Raw genomic sequence first — 24,484 nt, forward strand, 5'->3', positions numbered from 1 at the left:
TGATCCTGTCAGATTAGAAATGTTGTAAACTGACTAATTAGTACATGGTTTTGCAAAATTAGATACAGGTAGCAGAGAGATTGGTGGTAAATTGTTATCATTTTTTGTGGCTGTTAACTTCTTATATCTGGCCCTAAATATCTTACATTTCACAAGAACGATTCTCACAAGCAGGGTGAAAATTATTCCAGACCGAGCTCTCACCAGTTTCTCAGTACAGCTCCTCTTTATCAACCTCAATACTGGCACATTCTGACGAACTGGTAATCCCAGTAGTTTATGTGTAAAGGTTATAGTCTTCTGGTTATCCAGCTCTCTATTTCACCTGCTTTAAACAGCAAGAATTCATAATGCCCTGCCTATCTCATGATAGATCCACTCACCGGATCAGAGATTACTAAAATGTCTCAAGTTAATTTGCAAAGGAACCAGATGTGAGAGTAAACTGTTGAATGGAATATAGGATCAGGATAAACTAGTACAGTGAACAAACAGGACAGAAATTCCCAGTTAATATACGATTTTTTGAAGACTTGGAAGACTCACTAGATTAAAGTTTAACTATGCCCCTTCTTGTTACATTTGATGCGAAGGGGTGACTTGGTTTCTGTCATGGTGTTTCCATAGGACCATGCTGAAAACTTGTAGCCATTGGGGAAATGTAGTGGGGAAACATTCACACACACATTCGCATCTTGTATACAAAAAACAAGAAAATAGTAGTTCCATATTCCATTCCATTAGTCCCATACCAGAGTACAGTCTAGATAGAAAATATTGGGCTCGATTTCCAAACTGCATTCTGTTGTACAGAAAGTAATACTAGGGTAAAACAACTCATGTACTACATAATGCAGTTCACAAATCTATGGTCAGAGACCTCCACCTATCTTATCTTTTCTGTGCTGATGAATTCACACCACACTTAGGTAAACAATTCGGTAGTAAATGTGGGTGAGACAAGGGTGAGTGGCTGGAAAATGGTGTACACTTAATAAAAACGGGAGAGGTTTTTTAACTAGGGATGGTTTGGGAAGGACATGCAAAAATAAAAAACACATCACTACAAAATAGTAAGGCAGCTGCAATTCGTAAACCACACTTTTAAGGTTCTGTGGCCCAAAGATGTGAAAACAGGTGAAAGCAACTCCCGCTCAACCTTGGAGTAAGTCAAATACCACACATGACCAACCACTGGTACAACAACACATTCCCAAAGAAATCAGTGAAGGCTGGAAATTAAAGTAACACTCCACAGGAACTAAAGTCAAGATAAATTAAAATTTTAAATCAAAATTTATAATTAACTATTATATGTTTAATAATAAACTTAATTTAAAATAAAATTACATTAAACTTCTTAAAAAGTAAAACAATGGTAAATTAATTACACATATAACTTTTAATCAAGATTTCAAAATATTAAATAGAAAGAAAAATATTTGGTGTATTTTTAATTATTGTTTAAAACATAAGATATATAAATTAGATTAGTATATTTAAATTGTTATTTCATGCACCATTAATTTGAGGAGTTAAAGTGCTGTAAAACTGTATTTTATAATTTCCAGGTTAATAATATATATTTTAAATTAATTCACATTTACATACAAATTTATGTTTTCATGTTTACAAATAATAAACTTTATTACATTTTCCTATAATTTCCCTTTTGGATTTATGTTTAAGAAAACAATTGTAGTAGGCCCCTCCATTTATTTCAGGTGGCAGAGATATTTAAATCGGAATGGAGAATGGCAAAAAAGTGGAGCGTTATACCTCAGTGTAGTAGAAAATATATGCGTGTACATTTATCTTTATCAATTGGGCCTAATATGTTAAAGGTGAATTCTAGTGCTATTGTTTTTCATCGATAGAGTAATAAAGCAAGTGGCTAATCATTCCCTTTGACCCCTCCCCCATAAAGACTTCTCAGGAAGTGTTTGGCCAGTTTAATGAGCACTCAAAGCTTCAGAATGTTACTAAACTGGCATTCATCTGGCATTCTTCCTTTATCATTTCAAGTTAGTTAGCTTTTGCATTATCTTACTCTCAATCAATGCAAAACACACAGAGCACCCCTAATTCCGCAGCTTCCATATGTCAAGAAAAGAACTACAGAAAATAATACAGAGCAAAATCTTTGAGAGTCTTGTCAGGCACCAGAGGAGTCTTACAACCTGACTTTCTAACACCTAATACATAAACTGACCATAAACTTCTAGTTCTTAATGACAAGTTTGATCGAAGCCAATCTGGAATGTGTAGCATATGCAGGTCCCTCATTGTAGGACGCTGGCTCTCTATATGGTTTATTAAAAGGAAGTGCACTGTGCAGAGTCCCCCATTGGTATTGCAGAGTCAAAAGTAGACAGGACTAATGCTCTATTTTGTGGTAGTGTGGGTAGTTAGGCTTGTGAGAGGGTAGTGCTAAGCATTTGGTGTACTCACAGAGGCAATAAATGACACACACTCAAAGGAAACATCTGAGACCAATTTAGAAAAGTAATATTTATTTTTATATATGTTTGTATCCCGAGAACTTCGTAATCAGGTAGGTATATTTACAAGCATAAGTACTTTTCAGTTTCAAAAATCAACATAGTGCAATTTTTCAGTTCAGTACATTTAACAATGGGATGAAAACATGAATACAGTTTTGCAGTAAGTACATGACCTACAAATCCAGTCTTCGGGGTTTTAGGTCAACACTAGGCAAGGTTCAAATCATTACCAAGAGTGCACCCACAGCAGCGGCCGGGCACAGAGGTTAAATTTGGAGTCGGTGCCCAATATTAACCAATGGAGACTGGGCATTGAACAAAAAGGTGCTGACCACGGGTGGATAAAGTGGTGTTGGGTCGTTCCCATGGAATTGAGATAATCATGGGGGCACAAGGTAGCATCAAACTTCCACCCTCAGCGGCACAGGGGTGGCCGGGTGCAGAGTGCCAACATGGCATCGGGTGGCAATGCAAATCAATGGGGGGGGGGGGTATGTTTAAAAAAAAGGCTGCAGGTTCGGGCCAGGAGGCTGAACAAAGAAAACCCACATCTGCCCAGGTTATAGTTCTGATGCTAGGGGACATGGGGACACCGATGGTCCAGCTCTCCAAGGTCCAGGGGCTCCAGGTGCAGGGGTGTCCTTTGGTGTCGGGAACAGCTTACCGGGCAGGTCGCAGTCATGGGGAGTCTTTGGTTTGAGGCCGCAGGCTTTGATGCAGAGTCCGGCAGGTGTCAGCCCCCGGTGGACTCGGCCACTTGGACTCTGGCTGTGGGCGTCAGGTGTAAAGGTGGGTCTAGAGGCGGTTTCATGGTTCCTCGGGGCAGAGTTCTTTTTCTTTTAACCTCTTCTGTGCCTTGGACGAGATGATCTCGTCCAAGGCTACAGTTCCCCTGTGCCTTGGACGAGATCATCTCGTCCATGGCACAGGGGAACTTGGGGGCGCGCTAGCGCGCCCCCCGTGCACCCTCCTTCCCCCCCCAAGTCGGGGATGGAAGGGGAAGACCTTCCCCTTCCACCCCCGACCCCCCCCCACCCCCCCCCTGTGACATCAGCGCGCACGCGCGCTGATGTGTCACAGGGGCCTCCCTCGTCGCGCTGGAAGCTCTGCTTCCAGCGCGATTTAAAAAGAAATGCAAAAGCATTTCTTTTTCAATCACTTGGGAGGCCCGGAGGGGCTTCAAAGGGAAGGAAAAGTATTTCCTTCCCTTTGAAGTCCCTCCGAGGGTTTCAAAAGCCGGATTGCTTGCAATCCGGCTTTTGAAACCCCACTAGACACCAGGGATTTTTTTTTTTTCTTAGAAATTGACAAAAGGGAGCGACCCCTTGGGCAAGGGTCGCTCCCAGGGGGGGCATTTTTTTGAAAAGGCCTTTTCTGCCCCCAGGGGGGGCAGAAACCTCTAGGCACCAGGGACCATTTTTTTTTTTTTTTGTTTCATTTTTTTTTATTGAGGTGGGGAGCGACCCCTTAGGCAAGGGTCGTTCCCCTTGGGGGAAAATTATATTTTGGCCATTTCTGCCCCCCTTGGGGGCAGATTGGCCTATTTTGATGAGGCCAATCTGCCCCCAAGGGGGGTAGAAACCACTAGACACCAGGGATTTTTTTTTTTTTTTATTGTTATTGACAAAAGGGAGCGACCCCTTGGGCAAGGGTCGCTCCCAGGGGGGCATATTTTCGGGAAGGCCTTTTCTGCCCCCCCTGGGGGCAGATCGGCCTAATATTAGGCCGATCTGCCCCCAGGGGGGGCAGAAACCTCTAGGCACCAGGGACCATTTTTTGTTTTTTTGTTTCATTTTTTTTTTTTTTGGTGGGGAGCGACCCCTTAGGCAAGGGTCGCTCCCAATGGGGGAAAATTATATTTTGCCCATTTCTGCCCCCCTTGGGGGCAGATTGGCCTATTTTGATGAGGCCAATCTGCCCCCAAGGGGGGTAGAAACCACTAGACACCAGGGAGTTTTTTCTTTGCGTGAATTTCACGCAAAGGGAGCGACCACTTAGGCAAGGGTCGCTCCCTGGGGGGGAGGGGAATTTATTTTAGGCCATTTCTGCCCCCCCTGGGGGCAGATCGGCCTATTATTAGGCCGATCTGCCCCCAGGGGGGGAAGAAACCTCTAGGCGCCAGGGCAAATTTTTTTTTTGTGTTTTTTTTTTTTGTTCTTTTTTTTTTTTTAGAGATGGGGAGCGACCCATCAGGCAAGGGTCGCTCCCCTGGGGGGGCAAATTGTATTTAGACCATTTCTGCCCCCCTGGGGGCAGATTGGCCAATTTTAGGTCAATCTGCCCCCAAGGGGGCAGAAACCACTAGGCACCGGGGATTTGTTTTTTGGCGCCAATGTCACGCAGGGGGAGCGACCCCGTAGGCAAGGGTCGCTCCCGGCGGGGGAGGGTGGGGGTTGGGGGGGCAAATTTATTTTAGGGCATTTCTGCCCCCCCCCCCTGGGGCCGGCTGAGCTACAGGCCAAACACCACAGGTAGGCACCTTGCAAAAAACACCTCTGTTTTCTGTGAAAAAATATGTTGTGTCCACGTTGTGTTTTGGGCCATTTCCTTTTGTGGGCGCTAGGCCTACCCACAGAAGTGATGTACCATTTTTATCGAGAGACTTAGGGGAACGCTGGGTGGAAGGAAATTTGTGGCTCCTCTCAAATTCCAGAACTTTCTGTCACCGAAATGAGAGGAAAAAGTGTTTTTTGGGCCAAATTTTGATGTTTGCAAAGGATTCTGGGTAACATAACCTGGTCAGAGCCCCGCAAGTCACCCCATCTTGGATTCCCCTGGGTTTCTAGATTTCAAAAATGCACTGGTTTGCTAGGTTTCCTCAGGTGTCGGCTGAGCTACAGGCCAAAATCCACAGGTAGGCACTGCTTTTTATAAAAAAATGTGATGTGACCACGTTGTGTTTTGGGCCCTTTCCTTTCGTGGGCGCTAGTCCTACCCACACAAGTGAGGTATCATTTTTATCGGGAGACTTGGGGGAACGCTGGGTAGAAGGAAATTTGTGGCTCCTCTCAGATTCCAGAACTTTCTGCCACAGAAATGTGAGTAACATGTGTATTTTTAGCCAAATTTTGAGGTTTGCAAAGGATTCTGGGTAACAGAACCTGGTCCGAGCCCCGCAAGTCACCCCTCCTTGGATTCCCCTAGGTCTCTAGTTTTCAGAAATGCACAGGTTTGGTAGGTTTCCCTAGGTGCCGGCTGAGCTAGAGGCCAAAATCTACAGGTAGGCACTTCGCAAAAAACACCTCTGTTTTTTTCCAAAATTTAGGATGTGTCCACGTTGCGCTTTGGGGTGTTTCCTGTCGCCGGCGCTAGGCCTACCCACGCAAGTGAGGTATCATTTTTATCGGGAGACTTGGGGGAACGCTGGGTAGAAGGAAATTTGTGGCTCCTCTCAGATTCCAGAACTTTCTGCCACAGAAATGTGAGTAACATGTGTATTTGTAGCCAAATTTTGAGGTTTGCAAAGGATTCTGGGTAACAGAACCTGGTCCGAGCCCCGCAAGTCACCCCTCCTTGGATTCCCCTAGGTCTCTAGTTTTCAGAAATGCACAGGTTTGGTAGGTTTCCCTAGGTGCCGGCTGAGCTAGAGGCCAAAATCTACAGGTAGGCACTTCGCAAAAAACACCTCTGTTTTTTTCCAAAATTTAGGATGTGTCCACGTTGCGCTTTGGGGTGTTTCCTGTCGCCGGCGCTAGGCCTACCCACGCAAGTGAGGTATCATTTTTATCGGGAGACTTGGGGGAACGCTGGGTGGAAGGAAATTTGTAGCTCCTCTCAGATTCCAGAACTTTCTGCCACAGAAATGTGAGGGACATGTGTTTTTTTAGCCAAATTTTGAGGTTTGCAAAGGATTCTGGGTAACAGAACCTGGTCCGAGCCACACAAGTCACCCCTCCTTGGATTCCCCTAGGTCTCTAGTTTTCAGAAATGTACAGGTTTGGTAGGTTTCCCTAGGTGGCGGCTGAGCTAGAGGCCAAAATCTCCAGGTAGTCACTTTGCTAAAAACAGCTCTGTTTTCTGTGATGTGTCCACGTTGTGTTTTGGGGCATATCCTGTCGCGGGCGCTAGGCCTACCCACACAAGTGAGGTATCATTTTTATCGGGAGACGTGGGGGAACGCTGGGTGGAAGGAAATTTGTGGCTCCTCTCAGATTCCAGAACTTTCTGCCACAGAAATGTGAGGAACATGTGTTTTTTTAGCCAAATTTTGAGGTTTGCAAAGGATTCTGGGTAACAGAACCTGGTCCGAGCCCCGCAAGTCACCCCTCCTTGGATTCCCCTAGGTCTCTAGTTTTCAGAAATGCACAGGTTTGGTAGGTTTCCCTAGGTGGCGGCTGAGCTAGAGGCCAAAATCTACAGGTAGTCACTTTGCTAAAAACAGCTCTGTTTTCTGTGATATGTCCACGTTGTGTTTTGGGGCATATCCTGTCGCGGGCGCTAGGCCTACCCACACAAGTGAGGTATCATTTTTATCGGGAGACGTGGGGGAACGCTGGGTGGAAGGAAATTTGTGGCTCCTCTCAGATTCCAGAACTTTCTGCCACAGAAATGTGAGGAACATGTGTTTTTTTAGCCAAATTTTGAGATTTGCAAAGGATTCTGGGTAACAGAACCTGGTCCGAGCCCCGCAAGTCACCCCTCCTTGGATTCCCCTAGGTCTCTAGTTTTCAGAAATGCACAGGTTTGGTAGGTTTCCCTAGGTGGCGGCTGAGCTAGAGGCCAAAATCTACAGGTAGTCACTTTGCTAAAAACAGCTCTGTTTTCTGTGATATGTCCACGTTGTGTTTTGGGGCATATCCTGTCGCGGGCGCTAGGCCTACCCACACAAGTGAGGTATCATTTTTATCGGGAGACGTGGGGGAACGCTGGGTGGAAGGAAATTTGTGGCTCCTCTCAGATTCCAGAACTTTCTGCCACAGAAATGTGAGGAACATGTGTTTTTTTAGCCAAATTTTGAGGTTTGCAAAGGATTCTGGGTAACAGAACCTGGTCCGAGCCCCGCAAGTCACCCCTCCTTGGATTCCCCTAGGTCTCTAGTTTTCAGAAATGCACAGGTTTGGTAGGTTTCCCTAGGTGGCGGCTGAGCTAGAGGCCAAAATCTACAGGTAGTCACTTTGCTAAAAACAGCTCTGTTTTCTGTGATATGTCCACGTTGTGTTTTGGGGCATATCCTGTCGCGGGCGCTAGGCCTACCCACACAAATGAGGTATCATTTTTATCGGGAGACGTGGGGGAACGCTGGGTGGAAGGAAATTTGTGGCTCCTCTCAGATTCCAGAACTTTCTGCCACAGAAATGTGAGGAACATGTGTTTTTTTAGCCAAATTTTGAGGTTTGCAAAGGATTCTGGGTAACAGAACCTGGTCCGAGCCACACAAGTCACCCCTCCTTGGATTCCCCTAGGTCTCTAGTTTTCAGAAATGCACAGGTTTGGTAGGTTTCCCTAGGTGGCGGCTGAGCTAGAGGCCAAAATCTACAGGTAGTCACTTTGCTAAAAACAGCTCTGTTTTCTGTGATGTGTCCAAGTTGTGTTTTGGGGCATATCCTGTCGCGGGTGCTAGGCCTACCCACACAAGTGAGGTATCATTTTTATCGGGAGACGTGGGGGAACGCTGGGTGGAAGGAAATTTGTGGCTCCTCTCAGATTCCAGAACTTTCTGCCACAGAAATGTGAGGAACATGTGTTTTTTTAGCCAAATTTTGAAGTTTGCAAAGGATTCTGGGTAACAGAACCTGGTCCGAGCCACACAAGTCACCCCTCCTTGGATTCCCCTAGGTCTCTAGTTTTCAGAAATGCACAGGTTTGGTAGGTTTCCCTAGGTGGCGGCTGAGCTAGAGGCCAAAATCTACAGGTAGTCACTTTGCTAAAAACAGCTCTGTTTTCTGTGATGTGTCCACGTTGTGTTTTGGGGCATATCCTGTTGCGGGTGCTAGGCCTACCCACACAAGTGAGGTACCATTTTTATCGGGAGACTTGGGGGAACATAGATTAGCAAAACAAGTACTATTGCCCCTTGTCTTTCTCTACATTTTTTCCTTCCAAATATAGGAGTGTGTGTAAAAAAGACATCTATTTGAGAAATTCCCTGTAATTCACGTGCTACTATGGTCACCCCGGAATTCAGAGGTGTGCAAATAACCACTGCTCCTCAACACCTTATCTTGTGCCCTTTTTGGAAATGCAAAGGTTTTCTTGATAGCAATTTTTTACTCCTTATATTTCAGCAAATGAATTGCTGTATACCCGGTATAGAATGAAAACGCACTGCAGGGTGCAGCTCATTTATTGGCTCTGGGTTCCTCGGGTTCTTGATGAACCTACAAACCCTATATATCCCCGCAACCAGAGGAGTCCAGCAGACGTAACGGTATATTGCTTTCGATAATCTGACATTGCAGGGAAAAGTTACAGAGTAAAACGTAGAGAAAAATTGATGTTTTTTTCACCTCAATTTCAATACTTTTCTTTTTCAGCTGTTATTTTCTGTAGGAAACCCTTGTAGGATCTACACAAATGACCCCTTGCTGAATTCAGAATTTTGTCTACTTTTCAGAAATGTTTAGGTTTCTGGGATCCAGCATTGGTTTCATGACCATTCCTGTCACTGACTGGAAGGAGGCTGAAAGCACAAAAAATTGCACAAATGGGGTATGCCCCAGTAAAATGCCAAAATTGTGTTGAAAAATTGGGTTTTCTGATTCAAGTCTACCTGTTCCTGAAAGCTGGGAAGCTGCTGAGTTTAGCACCGCAAACCCTTTGTTGATGCCATTTTCAGGGGAAAAACCACAAGCCTTCTTCTGCAGCCACTTTTTCCAATTTTTTTGAAAAAAACTAAATTTTCACTGTATGTTGGCCAATTTCTTGGCCTCCTTCAGGGGAACCCACAAAGTCTGGGTACCTCTAGAATCCCTAGGATGTTGGAAAAAAAGGACGCAAATTTGGCTTGGTTAGCTTATGTGGACAAAAAGTTATGAGGGCCTAAGCGCGAACTGCCCCAAATAGGCAAAAAAAGGCCTGGCACAGGAGGGGGAAAAGGCCTGGCAGCGAAGGGGTTAAAGTTGTTTTCTTCTTCAACAGGCCCGCTGTTCTCTGGACAGCTTGATCTCTGTTGAAGGCTTTGGAAGTCGTTGGGATGCAGGACAGGTCGTCTTTTGGCGCAGGATCGTCAAGGGCTGCAGACAGGCCGGTAGGGCTGGGGCCAGTCAGTTGGTGTCTGTAGTCTTCTCTGCTGGTGCGACTCTGTAGTGTACAGCTCTTCTTAGGTCATCAGGAATCTGAGTTCCAGGGTTCATGGGTGTCACCTAAATACTCAATTTAGGGGTGTTACAGGGAGCGCTAGGTGGTAGCTAATGGGCTCACCACCTTGAGGGTAACTACATCCTTCTTATGACCACTTCCACTGAAAAGTGGGCATAACCCTAACCCTAGTGGTCTAATTCCTTCCAAACAAGATGGAGGAATTTAAAAAGTAGTGTCCACTTCAGCTCGACTACCTTGGGCGCTCCTCCTAATTTAACACATTTTCAAAAGTGGGGTCAGGACAGGGGGGTTGGTCATCTCCACCATCTGGAGAGACTTAGGTCCCATTACAAAGGCGTCAAGGCCTTTTAAGCTCCCAGTTCTGGAATGTCTGTCCTGCCTGGGAGAGGAGGTCACACTTCTGCCCAGGGCAGCCCTTTGTTCTGGGCCCGCAAGAGCCCTGGCTCTCACCTCAGGGGGCAAGAACTAGGTTTAGGCTGCACTGGTTTGGACCAGTCAGTGAACACACCAGTAGCTTGATAGGTTTTCAGGGGGCACCTCTAAGGAGCCCTCTGGGTGCATATTTTAATAAATCCATCACTGGGGTCAGAGAGGGTTTATTATTCTGAGATGTTGGATACCAAACATCCCAGGATTCAGAGAAGCCATCATGTTGTTGGGGAACTCGTATTGACCAGTGTCCAGTACATGCATTTAAAATGGCTTCCCTGTACACTTACTATGTCTTAGAATCGACACAGACATAGCAGGGGCATATCTGCTCATGCAGATATACCCTCACAAGTAATATAATGCACCCTGCCCTAGGGCTGTAAGGCCTGCTAGAGGGGAGACTTACATATATTGCATGCAGTGTTTTGTGGACATGGCACACATGATGTGTGCCATGTCGTGTTTTAAATTTGGAAGCACCTTGTCACGCAGCCTGCCATGGCAGTCTGCATTAGGTTGGTGCTAGGTCCCTCAGAGTGGCACAAGTTGTGCTTCAGCTCTGATGGGCCCTCTTCAGTACTAATGCTCTAGGTGCCAGGGGTACAATTTATAAGGAATTTGCAGGTGGCTGAAGGGCCTGTTTACTTGGGGATCAAGTGACCAGATGACTTGTTTTAGGGAAGGAGCACTGGCACAGGGGACCTGGTTAGCAGGTACCCAGTGCACTTCAGTCCAAGTTGCATCTAAAACCAGGCACGAAGTGTGGGGGGATACTGCAACCAGAACCCAGTTCCCTACACTCATTTTGAGTGGCTTGGTGTTACTTGTGATATCTATTACACCTCATAAGTGATGATATTTATGAGGTGTGAGAGACAGCACATTTAACAAGTTTTTTCCCCAAAAAATGTGAAGTGAAAGTTCTGCGTGTTTTCTGGGCTTTACTTCCCATAAATGTAAGATTTAACATGCCGAAAAGTAAAGAGGGTGCAAAAAAACTGCAAAATAATTAATTCTGAAATGTGTGGAAACAGAACTTATTGCAGGTTTCTGAAATTATCGGCCCACTTGTAATGAGTGTTTGGACTGCAAAACTTGCACAAACGCTTCTGGATCACACTATCGCTATCTAAATGAGACAATCTGGCTTCGAATGACTGTTAGACTACTTAAACTTTGTGGCATTGGTCTGCATTGATTTGTTGGTGGGAAGTGAAAAAGATTAGATTTAGATCTCGGCGAAAGGCTTACTCTGTCGCAACTGTGATGGATATCCCGTCTGCCGAAATCTAAATTCAGTTGTTTTCTATGGTATTTAAATTTCAGCAGACGAGATATCTGTCAACGTTGCAAAGTAGTAATCCCTCAGCTGAGATCTAAATCAAGCCCTAAATCTTTACTTTAAATAATTTCTGCTGAAGTATTCACTTCTGCTCTTCCTTTCCTCTCTGATGCCACTTCATGTTGGAAGGGTTGAATGTAACCTAGAAGCTGATGACAGCCAAAGTGAAAAAAAAGTGAAAAACTCATGGGCCTGTAAGATAATATAGCCTTATTGCCCACTTGTGAGTTATAGCCTCAAGAGCAGAGAAGAGCCTTTAACAAAGAGGAGCTTATTTAGGAGACTTCACAGCACAAGTTAGTACAGCTGGAAGGCTATTAAAATAGTCCACCCACTGGTGGTAGAATGTGCTAAATTAACCAGAAAGAAACAGAAAGGCAGACTTTGGAATCTTGGAGCAGAAAGTGGATACCAGCCATCTTTGGCCCTGAGGTACTTCATTCACTTCAGTGGAGCGCTCAATATTCCAGTGTTCTAATAGATCAATTAAAGATACGGAAATTAAGCACAAGTGAAAACTTTAGAATAATGTGTTTCTATGTACTATTTCGATAAAGCCTCAGTCCTCTTCAACCTTTCACATCTATTACATATCCACTCTTCGGCATGATCCTTTGTCTTTTTTCCTCCTCATCCCTGAAAAAAATGTTTCCTAAAGTTACTGAACTTTCTGGTGAATCTTTCAGCTGGAAGTGCCCCTACCAAAGCCAGCTTGCATAATTATTTTAACATCACTAATTATGAATCGATATGCAACTCCATCCTGTTCTAAAACATCACTCCTAGCTGGCCTGCACATGATTTTCTTTATTTGCCTTTTAATAAACCACAGTGTTCTGCCCCGTGTGGCTTTGGACAACAGATGCGTTCCGTCCAGTGCTTGGCGCATACAGGTCAACCCTCCAGTGAATGTGTGGACGCCGTCAAGCCAGCAGCCATGCAACAGTGCGAAAGCAAGTGCGAACCAGGCCCCACGGAAAACCCAGAAGGTACAAGGTGAAGAGGTTGCCCTCAGGGAAAGGGATTTAACTGAGCAGAGAACAGCCCACCTCATATAGTAAAGCCAAATCTAATTAATACTACCTAGCAAAGGGACTTGCCACATAGCTAGTAGACACAAAGTTGATGTTTACATCTGGTTTGTTTTGACTGATAATGGTAAAGTGAAATGATTGTGAGGCAGTACTAGAACTAAAGTGAATACAATGTGAACTTTACCATGTTGGTGGGTATGGTTTATTTGGATCTGGCTGGGTATGAGCTTGGTGAGATCTTTTTTGGTAGGAAGCGTGTAAGTATGTGTGTGCTCGTGGGAGGTGGGTTCTCTCTGTCAGTAGTCCCAGCTTATCCACAGCGTCCTTCTCTTTTGGAGCATTTACCCCCATTGCCAATATGCACCAAACAAGGTAGGAAAGGAGAAGGAGGGCAGAGCAATACACAATACGGCTGCATAGTTAAAGAATCAAGAGGAATAGTCCTAGTCACACAAAGTGAACTGGATTACTCCATGACCAGTAAGAAGGGAAGGTTACCTGGGGAGAGATCTTGGACCTACCATCCAAAAAGGAAGTACTGCCTAAGAATATACACAACTCCCTGTACCTCTCACTGATCAAATAAATGTCCTTTGATCCCTAAAACCCATTAAAACCTTGTGATTTCAAATATAATCTTTTAACCCTTAAAAAATACGTGACAGCATGCCCACACAATAGGTTAAGCTGGCTCTACCCTTGGCTGCAGTGAAAGGAATGCACAGTTCTGGTTTGAGGGGCTTTGCAGTGTATTCCTTGATGATTGGCACTATGTGCAGAGCTGAGAAAACACAAGTGGCCAAACACAAATTTGGTTGTTTTGTCCAACACACATCTTCCACTTACTGAAAGTCAATCAACTTTCCGAGTAGAGGCCAGTGGATAAAAGCAAACATGCATATCTCAGATGTTCCTACCCTTAGAGATTAACAGCCGCAGAGCCTGCTGCCTCGGCTGAATGTGTATGTATGCTATGTTGTTTTGGACCTTGGAAGTACATGTACCTGTATCTCATCCATGGAGTGTGCCCCCCTGCTTCCTCTCTCTGTACCGTATACCACTTCAGATCAAAGCCCAGAGCTGCATAAGTGTGGTAACACTAAGGGGGTTATTCTAACTTTGGAGGAGGTGTTAATCCGTCCCAAAAGTGACGGAAAAGTGACGGATTTACCACCAACCGTATTACGAGTCCATTATATCCTATGGAACTCGTAATACGGCTGGTGGTATATCCGTCACTTTACCGTCACTTTTGGGACGGATTAACACTCCTCCAAAGTTAGAATAACCCCCTAAATATCGAATCCAACTTCACAACAAATGCGTCTGCCTTACTGACTCAAAACAATAGTCATCAAATTATGCCAAATAGCCAGTTGCACTTCTCTAATATCCAACTGAGAACTGTCGGCCTGGTTTAGAGTTTTATCACTCTGGCAAAGTAGGAAAAATCTGAAGTTAGAGATGTCAGGCAGCGTAGTGGACTTCTGTTAACGTTGGCGGGAAGGCTCCTGTTAAGGTATTAAAATGACGATACCAGCCGTCAAACTTCTAAAATCTATTTTTTTTCCCAAAAACAAAATCCCAAAGCGGGATTTTGTTTTTGAAAACAAAAAGTAAATGATCTCCATAAAACTGGAGTTTCCCCCTGTTGTGTGGGGGTCATTTTAATGTTTTTACTGTCCCTTACCCTGACCCTTTTCACAGCTGTAAGGGAGAATAAAAACTGGATATTCTACTACTCACTCTAAATCGGCTGGGCGGTCCAGTGGCCAAACCTCTGATCGCACTTATTCAATTGGATTGGTATGTCAGCAATTGAGACGTGGTGGTCACCGTCACCGACATACTGAGGGTCCTCTCATCTGTCAGTCAGGGGGCCGACCTTCAAATTACCAGAGAGGGCACTCTGTCACCATTTTGATGGAGAACCCTATCCCATACACTTAAAATCAGACCCTCTGTTTCTAAAGTCAGACAACTTACTTCTCGGGCTAACAGTTATTACTTGCTCCAAAAAAAACTGCCCCCGATATGTGAATGTTATGTACTGTTTAAGAATGTTTGAAAGCAAGGGTATTTGCCATAATGAAAACTGCTCTGAGAGTGTCCCATGTTGGCCCTCTACAAAATGCAATAAAATAATAAATTAATCTATATGATGCTAGACTAAATAAATAAAACAATAGCCGTATCATCTTTTTTGACAGTGGTTAAGATTTACTTCAGGAAATCCCGTCCTGGATGCAATAAGGTTGCACGTGATTTGCAATGGATTCTATAGGCATAAGTCAGACTTGTTTCAACTAGGTGTAAATGTTAATTAATTCCAAATATAAACAAGCATTTGCAATGCAACGGGTCTTTCATTTGCTTGAGTTAGAGCTATTAGCGTTGTAAACTCCTAACCGGACTTTTCTTGCCACACAAATTAAAAGAAAAAAGACGCTATGTAAACCCCAGCGCGATCGCGCTGCGTGGAAAATAAAAAGATAAAGCAGTCCGGAAACCATGCTGAAACACCGAGCCTCGTATGTTTTCAGTAGTTTACCGGTGCTGTGTAAGTGGGCTAAACACCAGAAACGGCATGAGGTATGCATGCCTTTCACAAATGAAAGCAAGCGGATTTTAAAAGGCAAGCCCCCGAACAAATGAAAGTGACTGACGTGACAAGGGCGTGGTTAGAAACCCAAAGAGGGATTACTGCAGGGGACGGAGCGCTTTGCGCTCGCCCCCTAAAAATGGAAAGTCTAAGCACTAAAAGCATGTAATTTAGGTTGGAGCTGTCTGCCACTGAGGTAGTCTGTATCAGGTAGATAGGACAAGGGGGGCAATCAAAACAATTAAGCAGGATAGATAGCGTCAGTGCTATCAATAGTGCAGCGGGTGTACTGGTGTCCAGGCAACTGAGGGGACCAGAGAGGGGGTCGGGATCGAGTTACAGATTTATGAGCACACCACACATTGTCATCAAGTCTCACCGTTTGTTGAGGAGAATGTGTGAAGAAGGCCTTTTTACAATGGTACACATTGGGGGTTATTACAACTTTGGAGGAGGTGTTAATCCGTCCCAAATGGGACGGATATACCACCAGCCGTATTACGAGTTCCATAGGATATAATGGACTCGTAATACGGCTGGTGGTATATCCGTCACTTTGCCGTCACTTTTGGGACGGATTAACACCTCCTCCAAAGTTGTAATAACCCCCATTGTGTTTTACGCACAGAAAGCTCCAAACGGAGACAACCTATGCCACATTTTACTTCAGTTTAATACTTCCTTGTAAGACACTAATAGAACCTTTTTTTTTCAGAATGCAAGGATGTGAACAAGGTGGCATACTGCCCCCTGGTGCTAAAGTTCAAGTTCTGCAGCCGGCCTTACTTTCGACAGATGTGCTGTAAGACATGCCAAGGACATTGACAAAGGAAAAAAAATCCCCAGTCATCATCTTCTTAACGAGACAACTGGAAATGAAATCAACCAAAACATTTTTTCGACAGAAGAATCAAATCGGCATCCCTGGGGATTGGAGCTAGTGAGTGAAACATGCTAAGCCTGAATCTTTCAGGCATGGGTCCACTCTGACATTGGATTGGATATCCGACTGGAATTCCGTTTGCTGCTCTGATCCCAAAACCCATTGCATTCAGAACTCAACAAGAGCCACTGTGTATCTCACTTGCTTTGTACACTGGACCCTCTTCTGCTAGAGTGCATCTAATTTTATTATGGCGGGTTTCCACCCCCCAAGCTAACTGAAGCTATAACAACATAATTTGTCACAGGCCAGCAACAGCTGTCATTAGCACCGTGCCATTTGTCACAAGTAGTTCATACCAGATACTCGACACCACCTAGCCAGCACTGAGGCACGAGAAAGGCTGGGGAGTGGGGACATCAGCTTTGACTGCGCAGACATAACCGTTCTGGTGTCGCTCCACCTCTTGCTGCCTTGCAGAGGCACCAGGCAGAGTCCATATCCGGAGGAAATGTCCAGGATTCCATGCAACCCGCCTTGAATTCGTAGCTGTGTGGGAATAATATTGTAGATTCCTTGCCGTCGCATGGTATCTTGGCAATCGTTATTACTTTCCTTGGTGTGGAGGGCTGAAGGGCACAGCGCAGAGAAAACCTAGAGATTCTATGAGCTTCAGGGAGGGAAAGGTGTTGCCTCAGAATCGGCGAGCCCTACAACCACCCCAACTTTCGTTCTCCCTTTTCGCCTGGTAAAAATCAGGCGGTAAGCACCACCCCCATGCAGTGCTTAATTTGTAAATTAAGAGGTGTCGGTGCTCAAAGCCCTTCTCTTAAACACGAGGCTGCTGTAATTAAATCAGCAAGCACTGAATACTGAGGCAGCGTAATACTGAAGCCATCTCGGGCCTCTTCAATCCGTTTACGGCCACCCCTGCCCCTTCAGCTCACCCTACAACTCTATTTTCTCCCTTTATGACGGTTTTTAGTTTTTCCTTCTTCCGTCTTTCAAATACGTGCCTTTTGCTCGCAGCAAATGCTTGAGGCATAAGAATAAGCCCCGCCCTCACAAATAAGTGCCGGTGCTCAGCACTGGAAACAACAAGCGCAAATAAAGCACTGCCCCCATGTCTTCCAAGGAGGTGCTTGGTGGCTGTTGGTAGGCCTAGAGCATTTCTTATGCTGGGGAGGTTATCTGCTGCCCCCCACCCATTATTGGCACCTTGGAGGACGACACTCACTGCGCCTTACACACAGTTTTACACAGTGGCCTCACTGAGCTTGATATGAAGCTACATGCACTTTTAAAACGTTACATATTTACTCTGTAAAAGAAGCACGAATTGGTGACCCTATTACAACTGTCACGTGGTGTACATGATGATAAGCTCTTTCCTTTCTTTACTTAGGTTTTATCTTTTCCAGTTTGTTCAGTTTTGCAAGAGGCACAGGCATGGCAGTAACCCAGCAGTGGGAGGCGCGCTCTCATCTTGGCTGACCACTATTTGAACTACACCGGACTGCAGAGCAGATGGGTACAGTGGTGTGGTGTGATGTGGCTGCAATCTTTAGAACAGGGCTGGGTGCCGCTGTAATGTTTAGCACAGTGGCAGTCCAGAGGAGCACTAATTCAATGTAAGGCATATTTTCTCGATTTACTTGGCCACACGTAGCGAAATTGAGTCGGATGTATGATGGAACAACGCATGCACTTACAACGCATGCCTTTACAACGCGGTAGGTACAATGCATGGTCATTACCACGCATGCACTTACCACAAAATGTTTTTACCACGCATATGCTTTTACCACGTATGTCTTTACCACAAACATTTCGCAGTAAAGGCATAGTTGGTAAAGGCATATGCATGGTAAAAAGTAGAGGTAAGTATAACATACATTTTATATATATATATAATATTTCTACATATCTGTGTGTATGCATGTGTGTGTATATATATATATATATATAAATATATATATATATATATATATATATACGCACACAAACACACCTTTCCACCCAAAAACCCTACCTACCCTAAACACCAAAAATTACCTTACCACCCCAAAACCCATACCCACCCTAAAACCTAAACACCCCTTACCACCCAAAATACCATACCCACCCTAAAACCTAAAAATGTCCTTACCACCCAAAACCCATACCGACCCTAAAATACAAAAAATGCCCTTATCACCCAAAAACCCATACCCACCCTAAAACGTAAAAATGTCCTTACCACCCAAAAACCCATACCCACCCTAAATCCTAAAATATAAAAACCTAAAATTGTCTTTACCACCCCAAAACCCAAACCCATACCCACCCTAAAATGAAAAATGCCCTTATTACCCCAAAACCCATACCCACCCTAAAACCTAAAAATGCCCTTACCATCCCAAAACCCATGCCCACCCTGAAACCTAAAAATCCCCTTACCATCCCAAAACCCATGCCCACCCTGAAACCTAAAAATGCCCTTATCCACCCTAAAACCTACCTAAAAATACCCTTACCACCCCAAACGCCATGCCCACCCTAAAGCCTAAAAATGCCATTACAATCCCAAAATCCATACCCACCCTAAAACCTAAACATGCCATTACCCACCCTAAAACCTAAAAATTTCCTTACCTGCCCCAAAACACATACCCACCCTAAAACCTAAAAATGCCCTCATCACCCAAAAACCCATACCCACCCTAAAACTTACAAATATATTTACCACCAAAAACCATTACCCACCCTAAACAATATATATGTATATTTGTGGTAAAGCCATGCATGGTACAAATTTGCGTTGTAAAGGTATCATGGTAAATGCATCAAGTTGTAAGTGATATTTCCCTACAAGACAAGGTGACAGGTCTAATATCTGGAGATGATGAATATGGCCATGATGTGTGAACGCCTGGGTTGAGATGATAGGTGTGAAAAATAAAGATAGTACGATATGTTGAGAAAGTGATAAAAGGAGCCAGTATCTGCACCTCTGGGCTTGATAGAGGGTTAACGGATTTTAGTCTGGCATATTTTTCCAAATACGTCTGGTTAAAAAAAAACATGCGACAGTTGTATAGCACTGCTTAGTAAAATCGATCACCCTCAGACTCTGTGATTACAGGAGTAAGCGAACTTAAACAGTCTGTGATTTTGGAAGGGCAGGTGGTCTGGCTGCCAGTACATTTAGCTAGGGCATGCAGTACGTGAGCTACGAAGCATCATCTCCTTTTGAGCTGCCATATTCTAGATATGTAGTGCAGGTTTTGGTTCTATGAGGATAGAGGAGCAACTAACGGCATAGTGTTTAGGTTTCATAGATATTTTGGTTCTTCCCTGTGATCCCAGGAGAGCTGTTTTCCATATTGCTACCTAACAAGCCTCAAACAAATATTTGAACGGAAATTGTGGGCACAGTATGGGATATTTATATAAAAACAGTGTACTATTGGCACAATAGGACACATGCTTGTAGTCATTTTCAGTGAATGAAACAATATGCCACTGGTCAGTTTTCCGCAACTAAACAGCTGGCACGACTTACACAATTAGTGGCTTCCTATATGGATTTCAGGGGTAGTATTGCCTCAAATGGTGCTAAATCATTTTTTTGTCTGTATGCACATAATTTTATGTAACCTTTTGTAGCATACGTCTTCTATCGTACAGTTTTACACTTGTAAATCCCTGTTAAAACCATTGTTATCTGTACTAGTTAATTATCATCAAGCAAATTTGATGAATGGGATAAACTTTCTGCTACACAGCAACTGATGACGACCCTTTAGCCATGGCCAAGAGAAACATAGTCTGTTCTAGGGTAAACAGTTATTTTTTCTCGATAATGCTTAACGCATTGATACATCGAAATGTGGCTCAAATTTGACTTCATCCCTTAGGTAATTAACTCAGCAGTCTATAATTGGTATTTGTAGATTATACTGGCAAACTGAACATTAATATCCCAGTATGTGTCCCTTTGAACAGTTTTCTGTCAAGGTCCATGCATTGTACCAATTACATAAGCCTTAGTATGGACATAAAATGGTAGCTAAAGAAGGCAGATCTGTTCCCAGGGCAGCTCCACTGCTAGAGGGGGTTTAATCCAGAGTAGGTGGGTTAGACTGCAGCACAGGGGATTGCCAGAGGAAGGAGAGTTCAACAACATGGGAAAAGGTTAGGTGGTCACCAGAGCCCACCATGCATTCACATTAACCCTGATCCCAGTCCCGTCCTCCTTGGACAAAGCAATCTCATTCCCCTACTGAACTCGTTACCTATAGGTTTCCAGTGAACCCCCTAAGACGTCTATGTAATATAGCGGTTTTATAAAATGATCCATTACACTGCATAAATAGCTCTGTGCAGTACCTACCAGAACCCATTCACACTTTCTGTGTAATTATTTACCTTCTCTGGTTCTTTTCTTCGAGTTACTACATACTCTTCAAGTGTTCTTTGGGGGGCTTACGTACAAGTGAAGTGGGGGGTTACTAAGCAGTTAGACAGGTATGCATTGGAGGCACATGCTCAGATGCCTGTTGTACAAATGCATATGTTTTCAGTGTATGGTTTGGGCTACACATGCAAAAAGGCTGCTTCATAGCAGATGCAGATGGCATTACAAATGTTTTACCATGGGTTTGTTCAAAATTACAATACATGCAGGACACAAGTGCTAGCAAATTAGTAGGGTTAATTTGAGCCAAGACTGCAATAAATGTTGACATTCATAATGTGCATTTTCGTGGAATAGAGTGTATGGGCTTAGAGGATGACTTTCCCTGTGGCAATGCATCCTTGTTTTAATTCACAAGCACTGCACTTGGTTGTTTGAGTGTATACTCTGTATTCAAATCGGTTAGGATGTGTTATCAGTACACCGTACATTGCTTGCATCCTTCTTCTGACATGTCAGAGCCTCTGCCTCATATTATCATTCTTTAGTGTACGGGCCCTGGCTATCTATCTTCAAATGGCTGACATTTTCCGCATAACAAAGGGGACTAATACCAAAAGCAGGCCCCCATCTCTGCTGTTGAATGAGCCATAGGCCAATAATAATGCAGAACATGGACATTCTCTTAGGCTGCACATCCGAGTGGTTTACAGCTGTACAACTAAAGTTTACATATTTTATACTTCGGTGGACCTCAGGAAATTCCAAAAACTGAAATGTTGTCCAAGCCCTCCATCTTCATAGTTTTGTCAGTAAGAGTGTGGAGTCTGGTTGATCAGAAAGACTTCCATGGATGTTCTATATCCTTCTTGCTGCAGAACAGTTGTTGGACTAGGGCAGGGTTCTGCAAAGTCGGTCCTGGAGAGCCAGGTCCATGCCAGAATTTTAGCATACCCACATTTAGAAAAAAGATGTTTTAGGAATCTACATGTTTCTAAATGTGGATATGCTAAAAATCTGGCATGGACCCGGTCTCCAGGAACGACTTTGCAGAACCCTGGACTAGGGTATCAAGCACCTGCTTGCAGTGGACCATGTCATCTCTGCCTATATGGCTCATTTCACTTGTATTGTCATTTAGGGCTATATATTTCCTGTGAGCAAACAGATCAACCTCTAGGAGACCCAAGATCTGGAAAGAAATCCAAGAGCAGTTTCTTGGATTTCTTTGTATGTAAGAGATCAGAGTTCTCCAAATCAGGATGTCTTCCAGAAGGGCTCCACTCCCGCTTGACCCAGAGCATTCTTATCATGAGTCAATTCACAGAAGAGCTTAACATCTCTGTTCTGTGAAACTCGTGATTAGCATGAGCACCTCGAATTGTAGTACCTGGTACACAAATCTGGACAAAGAATCCTGACCTCCAAATTGTCTTTCTGAAGATTTTTTTTTTTTTAAATCTTAATCAATTAAACTCTGTTAATGTTGGTTTAGCTTCCAAAAGTGAAACCATCTCTTGGCAACATTCCATGGCATCAGGAATATTGCAGTACATATTCCAACCTGCAAACGGTGATGGTCCCTCCAACTCTATGGGCTTAATTACAAGCCAAAACAAGGACAGCCAGTCCTGTTGAGAGGAGACCGCCGAGAGAGCTGCTGGTCCGGGAGGGGGTTCTCGCCATGAAAAGGCTGACGGAAAGTGAAGTTGTGATCAACACAGTGGTGCTGCTTTAAGCATCGCTATGACTGAGCACAACTTTGCCCACCACCTACCCGCCGGGAACCATGTTCCTTGCGTTGACAGTGCACCTCTGGCTGTCTGAACGCCTGGGTCATAATTTGGTGGTTGGACCGCCAGGAGTGCTGTGGTCCGACCGCCACCGCAAATTTGGCAGTCGGAAGACCGCCAAGACCTATAATCTGGCCCAATGAGGGAAATTAATAACTTATTCTAAATTATTGTAGACTATAAGAAAGAACATGTTTTCTGAAAACACGTTAAGATATTGGTGAGAAATTGGTCTGAAATAAAGAGATCAAAATGTAATAAACTGAATGAAATATGAGCCCTGAAGGCAAGTACTAGGAGAAGCGTCCACAATTGCTGCTACAAAGTTGTCTCGAGAATTCTGTAAACAAATCCACCCATGCTGCTTGACAATTTCATGCCTTTCCTCTGTATCTTTGTTATATACCTGCAGTTAGTTAACACTTGTCACTAAAAACTGCTGTGAATTGCAGGGTATGAGTTTGAATACTTGCAAGGCCAACCTTTAAGATGAATGGGGAGTATCTTTTCATCGAATAGGAGTAACACCTGTTTCTACATTGCATAGGAAAAGCAGACATGGCAAAAAGCATTACATAAAGGATGAGGCCATTATTATTAAATATAATATCTGGTGGATTATCTTATTCACCGCTGGTGTCTTATTTCCTCAGTGGCGCGTTTACTCTAATTGGCTACAAGTTTTCCACCTTTGTCCAATCACCTCCTAGGGTAGCCAGGAAGAGCACTTAAAGATGGTGGGAGAGGAGTTGGAACTCAGAAATGGTAGGGGTCAAATGATAATCCACAAAACAGAGAAAAATAAAACATCCAGGGTTATAAATTGCATCCACTGATAATACGTTAGGAATGGTTACTCATCTAGAATGAACAAGTCAAGATAGTGAGCAAAATCCTAAAGTTGAATGCGAGCATCTTTCACTTTTATTTGACTTGGTGATTTGATCAACAAGTCACTTAGATGTAGGACTCACTGAATTCTCATTTCTGTAACTTTTTCATCTACTCTTAACAGGTTTTTAGTAAACATGTGTTCGATGGCATCTGTCGCTGTAGATACGCATGTTTTGCATAGCTCGCCATCTGGTGTTGGGTCGGAGTGTTACAAGTTGTTTTTCTTCGAAGAAGTCTTTCGAGTCACGGGACCGAGTGACTCCTCCTTTTGTCTCCATTGCGCATGGGCGTCGACTCCATCTTCGATTGTTTTTTTTCTGCCATCGGGTTCGGACGTGTTCCTGTCGCTCCGAGTTTCGGAACGGAAAAACAGCTAAATTTCGGAAGATTTTCGTCGGTATTGTTGCGTTCGGGATCGGCGTAGTTAGAATCAACACCGCATCGAAGATCGAAGAGCTCCGGAGCCCTTCAGGGTAGTTTTCGATCCCCCGTCGGGGCCTGCTCGGCCCGACCGCGTGTAGAAGAACGCTGATGGAACGGACCCCGTTCCGTTTCTGTCCCAAATGCCACAAAAAATACCCCTATTCAGACCAACACTTGGTCTGTAACCTGTGCCTGTCACCTGAGCACAGTGAAGACACTTGCGAGGCCTGTCGTGCGTTCCGGTCCCGAAAAACACTCCGAGACCGTCGAGCCAGAAGACTTCAAATGGCATCCACGCCGACAGCGCACCGAGAGTTCGAGGTACAGGAAGAGGAAGAAACCTTTTCGATACACGAATCGGACTCCAAGGAATTCGACGATCCACGAACCGTGAGTAAGACGTCGAAAACCACTCATAAGAAGATTGTCAAGGCCCAGGGGACGCCACTGCCACCAGGCCATGGCTCCACCCATAAATTCGGTGACCGACCGTCGGCACCGAAAAAGGCCCAATCAGTGCCGAGACCGTCCGACTCCGGTCGAGACACCGGCACACAGCCTTCTCGGGACCGAGAAAGTGCTGGAGACATACATCGACACCGAGATAGCGGTGTAGACACGGCTCGACGCCGAGACAGCGGCACCGATGAAGATCGACGCCGAGATGTTTCGACTCCGAAAAAGAAAAAAGTCACCTCGGAGCCGAAAAAAGATGCAGACAGGGTTTCGGTGCCAAAACAACCTGCAACCGACCCAGTTTCAGGCTCTTATACAGAAGAGCAATCAATGACCTCCCAAATGCGAAAGCATAGGTTTGAGGAAGACCTGCAATCCACCGATGTAGACCATACGCAGAAACGTATTTTTATACAGCAGGGGACAGGAAAGATAAGCACCCTTCCCCCTATTAGGAGAAAG

The 24,484-nt window shown here is 44.4% G+C and overlaps 1 protein-coding gene across 1 annotated transcript in view; it reads left to right on the forward strand.

Annotated features, from left to right (window-relative positions):
* Nucleotides 1–23,347, forward strand: part of ADAMTS10 (ADAM metallopeptidase with thrombospondin type 1 motif 10) — a 273,868-nt gene extending 250,521 nt beyond the window's left edge. The window contains exons 24-25 of the mRNA XM_069216852.1: nt 12,371–12,527; nt 15,890–23,347. Of these exons, the coding sequence (XP_069072953.1) occupies nt 12,371–12,527; nt 15,890–15,999 (267 nt within the window). The 3' untranslated portion in view covers nt 16,000–23,347. The remainder of the gene's footprint in view (nt 1–12,370; nt 12,528–15,889) is intronic.
* The last annotated feature ends 1,137 nt before the right edge of the window (nt 23,348–24,484 follow it).

This window comes from Pleurodeles waltl, chromosome 12 (genome assembly GCF_031143425.1).
Source record: "Pleurodeles waltl isolate 20211129_DDA chromosome 12, aPleWal1.hap1.20221129, whole genome shotgun sequence".
NCBI classification, from domain to species: Eukaryota; Metazoa; Chordata; class Amphibia; order Caudata; family Salamandridae; genus Pleurodeles; species Pleurodeles waltl.